The sequence below is a fragment of the Chrysochloris asiatica genome, unplaced genomic scaffold (genome assembly GCF_000296735.1).
Source record: "Chrysochloris asiatica unplaced genomic scaffold, ChrAsi1.0 scaffold00087, whole genome shotgun sequence".
NCBI lineage: Eukaryota > Metazoa > Chordata > Mammalia > Afrosoricida > Chrysochloridae > Chrysochloris > Chrysochloris asiatica.
The window spans coordinates 7,867,558-7,884,036 of record NW_006408605.1 but is presented as its reverse complement, the minus strand read 5'-3'; the positions used below and the strand labels follow the sequence as shown (position 1 = coordinate 7,884,036).

At 39.4% G+C, this 16,479-nt stretch overlaps 2 protein-coding genes across 3 annotated transcripts in view; one reads left to right on the top strand and one right to left on the bottom strand.

Moving 5' to 3' along the window:
- CTNNA1 (catenin (cadherin-associated protein), alpha 1, 102kDa) overlaps positions 1–16,479 on the bottom strand; it is a 211,806-nt gene that overhangs the window by 76,568 nt on the left and 118,759 nt on the right. The gene's annotated exons all lie outside the window — the stretch shown is intronic.
- Positions 3,086–6,801, top strand: LRRTM2 (leucine rich repeat transmembrane neuronal 2). The gene is made up of 2 exons (XM_006866125.1): positions 3,086–3,512; positions 3,883–6,801. The coding sequence occupies exons 1-2, from the start codon at positions 3,509–3,511 to the stop codon at positions 5,427–5,429; spliced, it is 1,551 nt and encodes a 516-aa protein (XP_006866187.1). The 5' UTR covers positions 3,086–3,508; the 3' UTR covers positions 5,430–6,801.

The following is a 16,479-nucleotide window of genomic DNA, read 5'->3' as shown; positions in this document are numbered from 1 at the left end:
AACACCATAACTCAAAAGCATCAATTCTTCTACGATCTTCTTTATTTACTGTCCAGCTTTCGCATCCATATGAGGTTATTGAAAATACCATGGCTTGGGTGTGTTTGAACTGTGCACATTAGTCCTCAAGGTGCACCTTAGTCCTCAAGCTGACATCTTTGCTCTTCAACACTTTTAAAAGGTCTTGTGCAGCAGATTTGCCTAATGCAATATGTCGTTTTATTTTTTGACTGCTGCTTCCATGAGTGTTGATAGTTGATCCAAGAAGAATGAAGTCCTTGACAACTTTAATCTTTTCTCCATTGATTAAAATGTTGTTTATTGCTCCAGTGGTGAGGAATTTTGGGACTCCTTTTAGGAGTCCAAAGTAGTACTGGGATAATTTCATTTAAGTAGTTTCAATCTTTTCAGATATAAGAGATATGCCAAGTCAACTAGAGAGCTGAAAGTAACCAAGAATCTGAGTTGAACGAGATACTTTTCCTTCTAAATTTTCACATAGAGCATATTCCTAATCATGGTTGCTCTACTCCAATTGACTCAAATGCTTTTCTCCACATGGAACTAAAGTTGTTACTTGGGAGATGAATTTAATCCAGTTCCTCCTGTGAGGCAAAGGCTATTTCATCAGAGGGTGGCTGATTTCAATAATGGCATTTGCTCTATATCAAGGGCTCTGTTTCTTAACAAATTCTTAGAAAAGACCACTCCTATGATATAAAACTCCTCTCTCTCAGAAATTTTAGGAGATAGTTTCTATAGAACAATCTGAGTAAACCTATAAACCGTGTCCACACAAATATGCACAAGCAACAAAAATTTCCTGTCTGTGGAAGCAAGTTAAGAAGTCATAGCCTACAGAGTATGGAAACGATCAATGTCAGGGGAAGAATAGTCATCCTTGGGGTCTAAAACAGGGCATGTCTTCCTCCCTCCCTTAACCAGAAAAGAGGAAAACAGTGGTGTCTATAAATGCAGGCTCATCCTTGAGGACACAAGCAATTTCAGCTGGGGGACTTTCCTTGGACCTGGCAGAAACACACTGCACTCTGAGCCTCTGCTGACTTACATCCTTCCCCTCTTTTCATAAGTATGAGACCTGCCTTGCCTTCTGAAAGCTCTCTTGATGTACTTACTCCTTTCCCAGTAATTTCCTCATGTAAACCTCACATACTTCTATAATCCCATTTTGGGCCTGCTTCTACAAAGACCCAAAATGACACCTGCATTTTGGCAGTTCATAGTACTTTTACTTTTATGCAGCATCCCACACACAAGCAAAGACCCCTGAAGTCTCCTAGTCCTCACTCCAACACAGAAATTATACCCCTTACATTAACAGTGACTTCTTAGACCTGTTCAGTGGGGTGAAGTCCTTGAACTCTCTCACTTCAATGATATTCTTGTTTCACAAATGCCAAGGTAGGTTTGAGATTTCTGCCTCCACGTCTATGAAAAGATCTACTGTTAAGTGCCAAGAATATGGGAAAAACTGGTATACAAGGTAAAATCAATAAGGCAAGACGTATGTATTTAAGTGGTCTTACTGGTGTGGCATTGTGTGCTAAGTTAATGCGCCAGACTGAAAGGGTGTCTGAACTGCAAGCTCACCAGCTGCTGCTCAGAAACCCTCTGGAGGGTCACTACGGATCGGAACCAACTCTATGGCACATAACAACCACCACCTTCATTAAGCTTGAAAATGATTCATGCTAGAAAACTTTTTCATGTTTATACAACATTAAACCTGGAATTATACATTCATAACCAATGTCTAAAAAGTGATGGCACTATGCAACAGGGAAAAGCTAGATTTCAGTTAAGTAAAAACAGCCAAAGCAAAAATCCTGTTAAAATATATGAATGACCTTTTGTATTCACTAGAGAAATTTCAACAACAGTTAGTATGAGACTCAAGTCAGTTCTTATGAGCCAGTATTAAGTATGTAAAATGCTCTATTGTTTGAGAGCCACAACCCCATCCTAGTGCCAATGGAGGCTTTCAGTTGTAGCTGTTATTATTCGTGTTGTTAAGTGCCATCAAGGTGGTTCTGACCCACAGCGATCCTGTATAGGGTTTCCAAGGAGTGGCTGGTGAGACTAACAGCCAACTTGAGGTTCAAACCAACTTTGCAGTCCAGCACATTAACCCAACCCAAAGCACCACACCAGGACTACTTCAGTTGTAGGAATAGGTGAAATTCTTTAGTAAATATAAAGGAGCATGTCAGAATCTAGTCACACTATACCACTTGTCCTAAATAATTTCTGTTCCAGTGTAACATTTAGGGTATGCAGTATTATAATGACTACATCAACCTACCCCATGTCTCTCAAAACATTAAAGATCAACTCCACATATTTTTCAATTAGCATGGTGATTAATCATTGTTATAAAATACGAGTTTAGAGAAGTCTTTTTAAATTAGAGTTCTCCTGAAGTTGTGAGTAAAAAAACCAAATTGCTTTGTTTTGGAAGCTTTTTGGGGTGTGTGGAGGGGTGAAGGGGTGAAGCCAATTATATCTGGTTTCTGACGTTAAGCTCTTAATGACAAAAGAAGCCAAGTTCACTTAGCTAGTTTACCAAGACATCTAAAGCAAATCAGTCATACTTCTCTTTTAACCAAACATGACAGCAAGATGATTGAGTAGCAGCTTTCCAAACTGTCAGAGCAGCAGGCACTATCTTGCATAGTCTGGTGTTAAATCAGCACTTCATAAATCGTGCAGGCTCCTGCCCATTTAGATGATCTCTGTATGCAGAATCGGCCATCTAACACTGACTCTCACAAGCATTAAAAAATCATCACTCTGCTAACCAAACTCACTGTTCAGATGGGTTCTTCTTGAATGCAGCCTTTATTACAGCCTCTGCAGCTTCCTACTCTGAAGGAATACCATGTTTTTAAGTCAGGAGTTCTTCCTTCTTGCTTTATTTTAACCAGGGGGTCTTGCAACAAACCCAATACTGTTACAAAGCACGGCGCTTTATAACAGTAAAGCTTCTGGAAAACCCAAACAAAAGACACGTCACCCGGTGACGTCAGCCTATATACAGTTCTGTGTGGTCGCAGCACATAAGCAAATCCATTCTTGTGCCGTTTCTCGGAAAAGCTTTTCAGTAAATGCACTCATGCTGCTCCAGGAGCTCTCTGCAACAAGCCGCCCATCTGCCATCAACAAGTTAAGACGGAAAGAACTAACGGCTGTGGAAAGGGGAGACTGAAGCTTTGATTAACCAGCTGAGCAGTCGGAGGTAGAGAAAATAACTTACATTCAAAACTGCTTTAGAGGATCTGAGTGGTCACAGAAAATGAAGCCAGTGCTTTCCAGAGGAATATCCTAAAGAAAAAACAACTTACCCTGGTGGATTAAATTGTACTGAGAGCCTGGGACACAAGGAAACAGGACACTGGTCAAAGGCTCCTGCATGTTAGAGCCTTTTACAGACTCACTGCGCTGAGTCTAAGAACCGCGACTGAATGCAGCCTCCAATGTGCTCAGAAGAATGGGTAAGTCCATGCATTCATATGTCTTGTACAGTCAGCAAAGAATCACGTCTTTAAATGAGCCACTGAATTCACATTTTAGGAGTGAAATCATCAGGTTTTTTTATTTTGAGTTTTATATGAAAGCATATAATGCTGATGACAGAGATGGGTTTATCTGATTTTAAAATGATGCTTAAGTTTTGTTACAGTTATAGCAACAACGTTAGCTTTATACAGCAAATGGAAAATAAGTTATATGCCATAAAATCTTTCACCATAATGCTATGTTGCTGGGTTTTTGTAGCTTTTTAAAAATTTTTAATTTAAAATAGTCCATATGATCTGCTGAAAAATATCCTATCTTCTTGTTTCCTTAAATTATATTCTGCAGGCTTACATTTCAAGTGGCCATTAGGGGCCCCTATGCTGGCAGCAATATATGCAATGAGTATGGTTTTAAAAATGCTGCCTGCCCTGGGTATGGCGTGTCCACCCAAATGCCGCTGCGAGAAGCTGCTCTTCTACTGCGACTCTCAGGGTTTCCACTCAGTGCCAAACGCCACAGACAAGGGCTCTCTAGGCCTGTCCCTGAGGCACAATCACATCGCGGAGCTCGAAAGGGATCAATTTGCCAGTTTCAGTCAACTTACCTGGCTCCACTTAGACCACAATCAAATTTCAACAGTAAAAGATGATGCTTTTCAAGGACTATATAAACTTAAGGAATTAATCTTAAGTTCCAACAAAATATTTTACTTGCCAAACACAACTTTTACCCAACTAATTAACCTGCAAAATTTGGACCTGTCTTTTAATCAGCTGTCATCTCTGCATCCAGAGCTCTTCTATGGCCTCCGGAAGCTGCAGACCTTGCTTTTGCGGTCCAACTCCCTGCGGACTATCCCAGTTCGCCTATTCTGGGACTGTCGTAGTCTGGAGTTTCTGGATTTGAGCACAAACCGTTTGCGAAGTTTGGCTCGCAATGGATTTGCAGGATTAATCAAACTGAGAGAACTTCACCTAGAGCACAACCAGCTGACGAAGATTAATTTTGCTCATTTCCTCCGGCTAAGCAGTCTGCACATGCTCTTCTTACAATGGAACAAAATTAGCAACTTGACATGTGGGATGGAGTGGACCTGGGGCACTTTAGAAAAGCTAGACCTGACAGGAAATGAAATCAAAGCCATCGATTTGACAGTGTTTGAAACTATGCCTAACCTTAAAATACTCCTCCTGGATAACAACAAGTTAAGCAGCCTTGATTCCAAGATCTTACACTCCCTGAAAACCTTGAGTACTGTTGGCCTCTCTGGCAATCTGTGGGAATGCAGCCCCCGAATATGTGCTTTGGCCTCCTGGCTGGGCAGTTTCCAAGGTCGGTGGGAGCACTCCATCCTATGCCACAGTCCTGACCACACCCAAGGAGAGGATATTCTAGATGCAGTCCATGGATTTCAACTCTGCTGGAATTTGTCAACCACTGTCACTGCCATGGCTACAACTTATAAAGATCCAACCACTGAATATACAAAAAGAATAAGCTCATCAAGTTACCATGTGGGAGACAAAGAAATCCCAACTACTGCAGGCATAGCAGTTACTACAGAGGAACAGTTTCCTGAACCAGACAATGCCATCTTCACTCAGCGGGTAATTACAGGAACAATGGCTTTATTGTTTTCTTTCTTTTTTATTATTTTTATAGTGTTCATCTCCAGGAAGTGCTGCCCTCCCACTTTAAGAAGAATTAGACAGTGCTCAATGATTCAGAACCACAGGCAGCTCCGATCCCAAACACGACTCCATATGTCAAATATGTCAGACCAAGGACCGTATAATGAATATGAACCCACCCATGAAGGACCCTTCATCATCATTAATGGTTATGGACAGTGCAAGTGCCAGCAGCTGCCATACAAAGAATGTGAAGTATAATTATCTACCCATCATCAAAAATCACATCAGATAAGTAACCTATTTTACATCGTAGGGGCTAAATACATATCTAATTTTTACCAATGGTGACATTAAGCCTAATTTTCCAAACCAAGTGGAGACTTAAGTTTTTGAAGTGATGAAGTAATTTTTTTTTTAATTTTTAAGTGTTAAATGAAGCACTGCTCACATTAATTTGCACTCCTATTGGAAAGTCTAAAAACATTCACTCCAAAATAAGACGCTTCATTCATGTATGTAGATAAATACTATCGTGTGTAAACATTTACACTAAGGTCTCCACATACTGTTTTTTTCTACTGAAAAGAGTTTGGAAAGACACTAATGAGCATAAAAAGATAGGATCAATACTTGTTTGATCACTGCACTCCATCCCACATACCACAACTGGCTTGCAGCTTAAAATGAGACTTTAATAAAAAGTTCTCTTGTATGATAATTTGGTATTAAATCAACAATCCACTACCAGTATGGGAAGTAGAATTTCACATATACTAAAGATTGGTAAACATTAAACACTATTCTTCCAGAGTTTTTGCCTGGGTTAGCAAATATTATCAAAATCCACATCATGAAATCAAAACCCTTTATGTAATTCTAATAAGCTGAGTGACTCTGTAATATACTTAAACAATGATCCAAGTGTTTGTGAAAAGGTTCCATTTACAATGAAATCAATACTAAATAATTACACTGACATCATATATCTCTTTCCTTTGATTTATAATGGACATGTTGATTTATGTGGCACTTAAGACTTTTAAACTAGAATAAAGTACCATTTTACTAATTAATCAACTTAATCCTATATTTACATTTTTTTCCAAAAAGATTTAAAAGCTATTTGAGATAAACTGAGTAAACTTAACAATCCTATGACACACTCCCTCTAGTTTAGAAACACACACAATCTCTTTCTTCCTTCTCCCTCTCTAACAATCAAGATCATAAATGCCTTGACAAAGGGGTTTAAACCTCTTTTTTCTGCCTTTTCCTGATCTTCAAACCTCAAAGAGCAAAATTTTAAATAATTGGTTCGCAACAGACATAAATACCACTGATTCTTGTTAGTCTAGTTATAAAGAAACCATGAAAAAATCACTCCTTAAAGTATTACATGCTAAATTTTAACCTTTTAATAAAACATGCACATTGTAAGAGTAATTACTCCTAAGGACAGGAATGACTATTACCAAGGTGAACCCTCTCAAGAGTAGAACACCCTACATAACTATATAGCCACACAGCAGTTAACTCAAAGGCTGTTTGAGGTGAAAGGATGAAGGGGAAAGGCAGCATTTTGAAATCTGGCTCTTGAAGATGCAAGTTAACGGAAATTACAAACAGCCAATCTGCATCAAACAGGGCAGATGAGGAGGCCTAGGATTAAAGGAGTGGAGGTGAGGTTTCTGTAGTGTTAATGTCAACATCCCATCTACAAATGATAATGGTGCCGCATTTTCAAGCAGAAAGAACAAACATTTCATTTCTTCATTTATGATTTCTGCAGAAAAACTACATATTTGGTAAAAATTCACACTTAGAATTTTTCCATAAACAAGGATCTGTATGTGTTGTAACAAATCTGTGAAATCAGAGCACTGAATCTTTACAGGGATGGGCTTTTTTAAAACTGCAATTTAACCACCTTATGTGAAAAAAAGGCAAAAGTGAAAGCCACGATCAAAAAAGAAAGTTATCTTTTTCTTCTCAGGTTTGAATTGAAAACATTATGACCACAGTTTAACCCATAAGATTTAATCCTTATTTTCCTTTTTAATATTACTAGAGTGCATTTCAAATAAAATGTGCCTCAGTAAAATGCAAATTTAAGATGACAAATTATGGGGAAAATGGGCTCTTGAAATTGTTTAAGGTGGGCAGATTACTTTGACAAAGTCCCAGCCCAGTTCAGTTGATCTTGAGCAGTTAGCATTTCATCTCATGTTAATTCATGCTGCCTGGGCAAGGCCAAAAGCAGCTTACTACTCCCCCACTGAGGGGATGGATCAAAGTCCCCAACAAATACAAGCTCTATGAGCTTAAATTTACCAACCCATTTATCAGGGTGACCACAGCCATCTGTCGGGGGACAGTTTGGTCAGACCACAACTGTTTCCTTAGCTTACAAAATTCAATCTGTTCTACAGCATAGCAGAGAAGGTGCATTTTCCATTATTTCAACCAAAACCAAAATTAATTCAAACTGTGATTTGGAAGGGCGAGAAATATTGGCTGGGAATCCCCACATTAATCCTAAAGGCCACAGCTAATAAAATGAACCAATAACTGGCAACATTTTAAATATAGAAATGCAAGGTGACAAAGCCTGATATTTATAGTAATTCAGGGGAACAAAATAACCATGGTCACTGGGGCACACATTCTTTTCCTTGAAAAATAAAAAAGTAAGTAACAGTACCAAATAGCTATTTTCCTTTTTCATTTACAGAGGAAACTTCCCTTTTATATTCCCTACAGAAGGCAGGATTCCATTAATTTTGGTCTATTTGTGTTTCAGTATCAGCATAGGTTTGAAGATGAGACTGGTAGGTGTCTGTGCTCTCTTTACCAAGTGGCTAGAGTAGAACATCACAGCAACACTGCAGAGATCCTGTTAGTACAGTGTTCAGGATTTGATGTTTTGGAGGGTTTTAACCTCTTCCCTTCCCTATACCCTTCTACCCCTTTTTTTCCCCAACTAATTTTCAAGGTTAGGAGGAAATGAAGACTTAACCAAAACCCAGAAAAATAATTAAATCTTTCTCATGAAAGCTGAAAGAAGGCTACAGTACTGTACCCACCTAGCAACCAAGCACTAGTTTGGGATTATTTAGATAGATTCATTTCTGTAGCTTGCCAGATATTTCAATCACCTTTCTGAAAAGAGTAGACTGGTAGATTTGCAAATCCACACACAAGTCTGAAAATAATCACTGCCAATATCAAAAAGGAAAGATATTTTTAAGTCAAAATTCTCCACTAACACATGGAATTTCTTAATACGCCTAAGTTAATTTCTGTACCAAGTCAATGAATGAAACTGAATGAACTTCCCAATACCACTAATTATTAAAATCCATCTACTTATTCTAAGGAGCTAGATTCCATCTTTCCAATAAAAATGAGTCCTATGTAGCACTAGGTCTGAATCCTAAAATTCAAAACTGGGAAATCATTTTCTTAAGGCATAATTCCTACACACAGCTATAAGGGAAAATGTTATAAAATGCCTGGTTGTCTTCTCCAAAGTGTGGAGAAAATTTTAAAGAACATTTTTAACCAGCTGATTTACACGATCATTTTCCTAACAGAACAATACAGAGACAGACATGTCTCAAAAAGTCTGCTTTGGAACATGCTTTCATAGCTTATTGATAAAAGTCCTTCAGCCAAAAAAAGACAAAGATAAAGGTAATCGGGCCATCCGTGATAATTAAGTATTTCTCTATTTAACCTGGGGCGAACTCATAGTACTTGAATAAGGCCAAAAACAAATGCAAAATGACTGTTTAAGCTTTTGATACTGCTGTTAAAAACATTTGGAACTTACATTCTTTCAACTAATCTTTTCTTCCTTGGAGATTTAAAAACAAACAAAAAACCCTGATCTATGGAACGTTTGGTGAACCTTTCTATCAACATTGAGACTGGAGACTCAAAGTACAGACCAAACACATTGTGTCCAATCACATACAAGAGCCATTTTTGGTGGGAGGTGGGTTGGGGGTGGGAAGAAAATGCTATTATATGGGTGTCTTTGGGGAGGGAAAAGGTAACAAAGTGCAGTGTACAGGAAAGTTTTTTGTTATTAAAATTGTGTATACTATAAAAAGTGAATGCTTTTTTACACCCCCCTCCCACCCCCCTTAACCTAACACTTTTGACATGAGAAAATTGAAACGCCATTTGTGATAGATATAGAAACCTGTAAGTGAACAGTTGTTTAATACCTTGTTCCTCTACAATGTCAAACGTGCCCAGGCAAAAACAGAGAGATGGAGGTATAGAATATGCTCCTAAAAACTACCAAATAAAAACCAGCCCTTCTATAAGAAGCTACCCTATCATAATCACTAACATTAGCAAGTAGACTAACAGCTTCCCCTGGGACTTACAGGGTCTATGCTGGTCACCCCTCCACCCTCAAGATGGACCGTTGGCACAGCTTGGGGAACTTCAAAAAGATACCCAACTGCTGGAACCTAGGACCAACAGCAACTTGGTCCCTACCTCAACTCAAGGGTCAGTTATGATACATCCCAATAGTACTTTGCACACACTGATTCTGGGGATGGGAGTGGGGTTGTTGACCATGTGAAAAAACACCAGGATCCCTACAAGACCCACTCTCCCCTCAAACACCAACTCAGGAAATGGAAGACGTGCAACTAGTGTCCTACGCGTGGCACAGAGAAACAAACACCCTGGGACAGGATGCTATGCCTCAGCAGTTCTAGGGGCAGAAACTGCCCTGCCTTAAGGTGCTGACTGCCAGGATACACTTGCTTCTCTCTCTCTCCTCCAGCCCTAAGAGCAGTGTAACAGGACCAGGTCCAGTGATACTAGGATCAGAAAGGCTACAACAGAAAGAGCTCTGATGCCAGGAATCTCAGCTGTATCTAGGGCAGAGGCAGGAAGCATAGAACACAATTTTACTGTCAAATTCACATGGTATGCATGTGAGGGCATAGATGATGGTTTTCAATTGCACAAAAGGAACTAATTAATATACCTTATGAAGTAAAGCAGATATTACTAACAAACAATTCTTTTAATTTTAATCTTAAAAATCCCAAGTAAAGCAACATCTCATTTATCATTTTATTTTAATTAATTTTTCCTGTATGCCACAGCATTCTCAGGTTCCCACTCAAATTTATAATAGATTTCTTCAAGGTCTGTTTAAAGAGATTTTTTTTTTCTTTAAATATATCTAGCCAGCTGGGTACTTAGTCTTCCTTAGAGAGACAAAATGTACTACAAATTGTCTTTTACAAAGAGAGAAGAAGGGGAGAAGTGGTGAAAACCACAGCTATTCCAAACATCTCTCCTTAGCAGACATTTCCTCTTCTTCCACACTAGCCAATGTTTTGGGAACATTCTTAAGGGATAAAACCTTGAAGCTCTTCCACACCCCCATCTGAAGGGGGCATTATAAGAAAGAGCAAGAAATCTCTAAAGGCAAGTAACATGAAGCAACCTATAATAGAAAGCACAAAATCCAAAGGAACTCTCTGAACAGAGCAAAGCCTACCTCCAACACAGGAATGCCCCCACAAGAAATCCTGCAGGAAGGAGGCCTGTGAAGCACAGTCCTAATCACAGAGGACAATGGCCCCACTTCCACCCAAAGACAGAAGGTTCATCACCCCCTGGAAGCTCATTCCTCACTTGGGAACTAGCGTTCACTGCAGCCCCTGAGAAAATTCCCAGTATCTTTTTACACTTTTCATCCAAGACTTTACCACCAAGAGCCACAGGAAAGAAATGTAAAAATGTTGTAGTTAAACATCATGTTTAATGAATACTCATTCACAATTATGCTTAAGAACATAAGAACTCCATTTCTGTCATCATTGTTAGGTGCCATCAATTCTATTCCAACTTACAGTAACCCCAGGTAACAGAACAGAACTGCCCATATGGTTTTCTTGGCCATAATCTTTACAGAAGCAGATTGTCAAGTCTTCCTCGTGTGGAGCCTCTAGGTGGGTTCAAATGGCCAACCTTTCAGTAAGCAACCAAGTGCTAGTATTTATACCCCTCACCCCCCAAAAAAGGCAATCTCTAGCTTGTTGGGGTTTTTTTCCTTTTCTGAGAAAAACCACCAGACAGAAATCCCACAGCCATTTTTAAAACCCCACCTGTTTTTCATCATCCATGGAGTCAAGAAAAGTCGTCTTATGAAAACAAAAATACTTTGTAAGACCTAGAAGTTCCTGGGTATTACAAAAGGTTTGTACTTGGCTACTAAAGGTAAAAGGAGCTCTGGTAGCATAGTGGTTATGAATTGGGCTGCGAACCGCAAGATCAGCAGTTCGAAATTACCAGCTGTTCCGTGGGAGAAAGATGAGGCTTTGTGCTCCCGTAAAGATGTGCAGCCTCGGAAGCCCTGTACAGGGTTGCTATGAGTCAGAACCGACTCCACGGCACATAACAACAACAACAACTAAAGGTAAGCAGTTTGAACCTACCAGTGGTGTCAACCCAGCAGAACCAACCATCAAGTACTGTGGAAGAAAGGCCTGGAAATGTGCTTTCATAAAAATTGCTGCTGTATGCTGTTGATTCAGTTCCAACTCACAGTAACCCTGTTAGGATTTCAAGAGCTGTAAATTTTTACTGGAGCAGAAGGTGTCATCTTTCTCCCACAGAGAGGGTGGTGGATTTGAATTGCTGACCTTGTCAAACATGTAACCCACTGCCCTACCAGGGCTCCTTTCCAGAAAGACTACTAGAGCAAGTAAAGTTGAAGGAGCTGTTTCACTCTGTTTCCATACATGGAGTTATACCAAGAGTTGGAACTAACTCTAGGTCAATGAGTTTAATTGCCAGAGGCATGGAGGGCAACTGCTCATCAACTATAACCTCACCTCTCTGAAAGCATATATTTATTATTTACATACAACCTACTTAAATAGAGTCCAGAAGAATCTCGGGTGGCATAATGGGTTAAGCATTGTGCTGGTAACCTAGAGGTCAATGGTTTAATCCACCCATCACCACATGGGAGAAAGATAAGGGCAGTTGGCTCCAGAGAAGATTTAAAGCCTTGGAAATCTGTTCTTTATGGTTGTGCTGAGTTGGAATCTACTCAACAGTAGTGGATTTTTGGTCATAGTCAAGAAGCTTAGAAAAGTATATTCATACAAACAGAACAGTTAAAACTGCAAGTATATAAAATGATCAAAAGAAAGGATTCTTAACCCCAAGTTCCAGAACATGTGTCAGAGACTAATGTAAGAACCCTTATGAAATTATAATTACTATTTGATATTACATGTGAGTTCACAGATTTCACAAGAGCCTACAGGGTTCTGGTAACTCACCAGAAAAGGACTGCTGTTGTCTTTAAGTGCCACTGAGTTGATTCCAACTCATAGATGACCCTGTACAGGGCTCCCAGGGAGTGGCTGGTAGAGTTAGGGAGCTCTGATTGAGCAATTATTTCTACTAAACAACAATTCTGCCCTGATTTTTCCGTGATCAAGGCAAAGAACTAACAGTTTTCATGTGATAAATTGGAGTACCCTGGCTTATTTGGAGACAGACACACAGGTGTGCAATGGAACTGCTGCAAGAACAATAAAAAACATAACTGACAGGACACCTCCAAGAAAGTTTTAGAGGATAGGCAGCCTTGTTCTTCATGTTAACTTTTTTTTTTTGGTAAGGTTATTATTGTGGATTAAGTGAAAGTTTACAGGGCAGATCATCAGTTTTATATTCAACAAATCATAAACCTTGTTTCAATGATTATAATCCTCTTCATGTACCATCAGTTAACAGTATTTCTCTCTGTTCACTTTAGCGTTTCTTTTTCTTTTAAACAACAACAAAAACCCACTCAGGCATATATATTAATTTATCTCCAAAGGACACATTCTGCAAGTCTGCCTCCTGGCCACCAGCTCTTAGTCCCTCTCTCCCCATGAATCTAGAGTCCTCAGCTGCTCCCCCTCTCCATGATCCCATCTCTGCCTCTGTCTCTGGATAAGGTCCCACATCCTGCTTGTGCTTGTGTCTCCCTTGATGGTCCTAGGGTCCTCTGTTTCTGGACTGTAAGATTAACTACTACTCCCATTTTTGTTACAAAACTTCTACCTTTACAATTGTGACAGTCACAATTAGTCATAGTAACAATTATTCACTAGTGAATCATACAAATCTTATCCCCATCTCTTTTCACCAGACCAATCTAGACAAGAAGAAAACTATTCAGTTGGAACTCTTTCTTCCCCCACACACTATTAAACTAAACTCCCGCTTGAAACCTTGAAAGCCAGTCACTTTGTGCCTTTATCACCCCCCTTCATTTTAGGTAGTCAATGTCTAAGTTACCTGTCCCTATCTACCTGTGTACAGAGGGGATAGCATTAATACTTGATGTGAAGACTCCTTTCCCTCCCTGTTAGCATTTAGGGTTACTACCTCCATGAAGGAGCTCTGGTAGCGTAGTGGTTACGAATCGGGCTGCAAACCTTACGGTCAGCGGTTCGAAACTACCAGCCGCTCCGCGGGAGAAAGATGAGGCTTTCTACTCCCGTAAAGATTTACACCCTTGGAAACCCTGTACAGGGTCGCTATGAGTCAGAACCGACTCGACAGCACTTAACAACAACAAAAACCTCCATGAATATAGGTCAAGTTCATCAAATTGTAGCAGTTTACCCTTGTTTCTTTATCAAGAAAAAAACCTTTATTTTATTTATTTATTTATTTATTTTTGTAATCTTTCTTTAGTCGAGTTCTGAATATCAAGCCATTGAGGCTAGGTCAAATGGGTACTGTCTGCAAGTTTGGGTGTTCTTGTGCATCTCCCCTCACTTCATATCAGCTTGATGCTTCACTCTCAGCTCTAGCCCTCTGTGGCTATGTCCTTGTCCATGGGCTCAAGTGTCCCTAGGTCTCACCACACTTTGGACCAACCAGCCCTTCCTCTTCTCTCTCTCATCTCCATGTCAATGGGATTCAAGGGACTGTGGCTAAACTCAGCCCATTTCTTCATTGCTGCCTTTCTCCCTCTTCCACTCACCAGTAGACCAATGTGGTCGCCAGCAAGCTTACGTGCCTGCTCATTTGTTCCCTTTGAGTTTTAGTCTTAGAGTCTTCATGTTAACTTCTGAGAAAACATTACATCCTCTGTGTTGACCTAGCCAAGGCTGGAACCTAGAACATCTAGAATAATGTATGTGCACCCTCCTTTTGGAATAGCAATTCACTGTTATTATTACTACCCTGCCCAAACTGGATCCAGTGTTCCAATATCCACATTACAAGAAGTCCTAGATATGCAACTTGTTCACTACTGTAGTTCTAACTCAAAGGTTGGCAGTTGAAGCCAAAAAGGATACTTGAAAAACAGGTCTGGTGAGTTGCTTTTGAAACATCACAGTTTTTAGAATCCCATGGAGTAATTCTACTCTGCACACATGGGGGTGCCATAGATTGGAATCTACTAGACAGCAACCAATCTACTTCTAGATAGTTGTTGTTGTTAAATGCCATTTAGTCATTTCCAATGGATAGCAACCTACATAGGGCTTCCAAGTAGTGGCTGGTGGACCTGAACTACCGACCTTGCAGTTCAATGCATTATCCCACATCATCACACAAGGACTCCTCTTCTACATTAGAAGTATTGTTTCAAATGTAAAACATCTTTCACTATGTCATGAGTGAGCAAAAGCAGGTTTCATGCTTTATATCTCTAGTTGTACTGATAATAATCATATATATATAAACTGGTAACTAATTCCCTAACCATCAAAAAGGATAAAGCAATCTAAAACTGTCAGAAATCTAATTCTCTTTAAAATTTAAAACTCATTTGCAGGACAAGAGTAAAACCATCTAGAGTCCATCAGGAAAAAACAGCTAAGAAACTGCTCAACACTTGGCCTAGCCTCCAACCCAAAACAGTCCCTCAACCTCTTGCTTTTAACTGAATTAACACATATTAAAACCAAACCCACTTCCAACTAATTGATTCTCATTCATGTTGTGGTGTTGGTGTTGGTGTTGGTGTTGGTGGTGTGCTGCTGAGTCGGTTCCAACTCATAGCAACCCTGTATAGTGTTTCTGAAAGTGGCTGTCAACCTTGCAGTTAACAGTCCAGTTCTTATTCTTCTGGGCCACACTGATTAACATAAATCAAAACCACCAAACCCAAGGCCATCCAGTCAATTCCAACTTCCGTTGCTGTGTGCCATTGAGTCAGTTCCAACTCAGAGAGACCCTGGAGAGGGTTTCTAAGAGCAGTTGGTAGTTTTGAAGTGTCAACCTTACAGCTAACAGTCCTGTGCTTAACCTACAGTACCACACTGCATTAACATAAATCAAAACCAAACCCACTACCATCAAGTTGATTCTAACTCATAGAAACCCTATACAGTTTTTCTAAGGCTTTAAATCTTGGCAATAGTAAAATTTTGCAATTAGTAAATGCTTGCTAATTTTCAATAGCACTATGTAGAGAATTAGATGATATAGATCCAGCTAGTTGAAAATTAAATCACAATAAAGACATGTTAGACCTATGTGCTGCTCCTGCTCCCCAAAGCTCCCTATTTTTTTTCTCTCACCACATCAATGTGTAGCATCCAAAATGAAGACTGATAATTAGCCAGAGCTTTTAATAAGTTTCAAACAGCTGGGATACACTTTGTACATCTAATATTGATATAAAACTGACTATCTCAGTCAAGTAATCTGCTTTATAAAATGTATTAAAACATTAGACATAACATTATTCTAGTGTACCTTTATTAATCAAGGCTAAATTCTCAAAGATTTAGAATCTAAATAAGGTTGTTGTTGTTGAGGTACCATCGAATTGGTACCAACTCATAGCGACCTTATGCACAGCAGAACGAAACACTGCCCGATCCTGGGCCAACCTCACTATCGTTGCCACGCTTGAGCCCACTGATGCTGCCACTTAGCCAATCCATCTCACTGGGGGTCTTCCACTTTTTCTCTGACCCTCCACCCTACCAAACATGATATCCTCCAGTGACTGGTCCTGCCTGAAAATGAGGTAGTCACTTAAAATCCAATGATCCAAAAAAATAAAATAAGTAATAAAAATCCAATGATCCCTTTCTTTTTCTTGTACATTGAAATTATATAGGACAACACATCTATCCATTATGATAAATTGACAGCCTTTTTCAAAGTAGTAAGAAAAATATCTCCTTGATGTCCTAGCTTCTTACAACGATATTTTAGGGCAAAATACGTGGTTGAGAATTAAGGATCATTATATTCATCTTCAGCTTAAAAAAAAAAAAGTACCTCAAGTCTA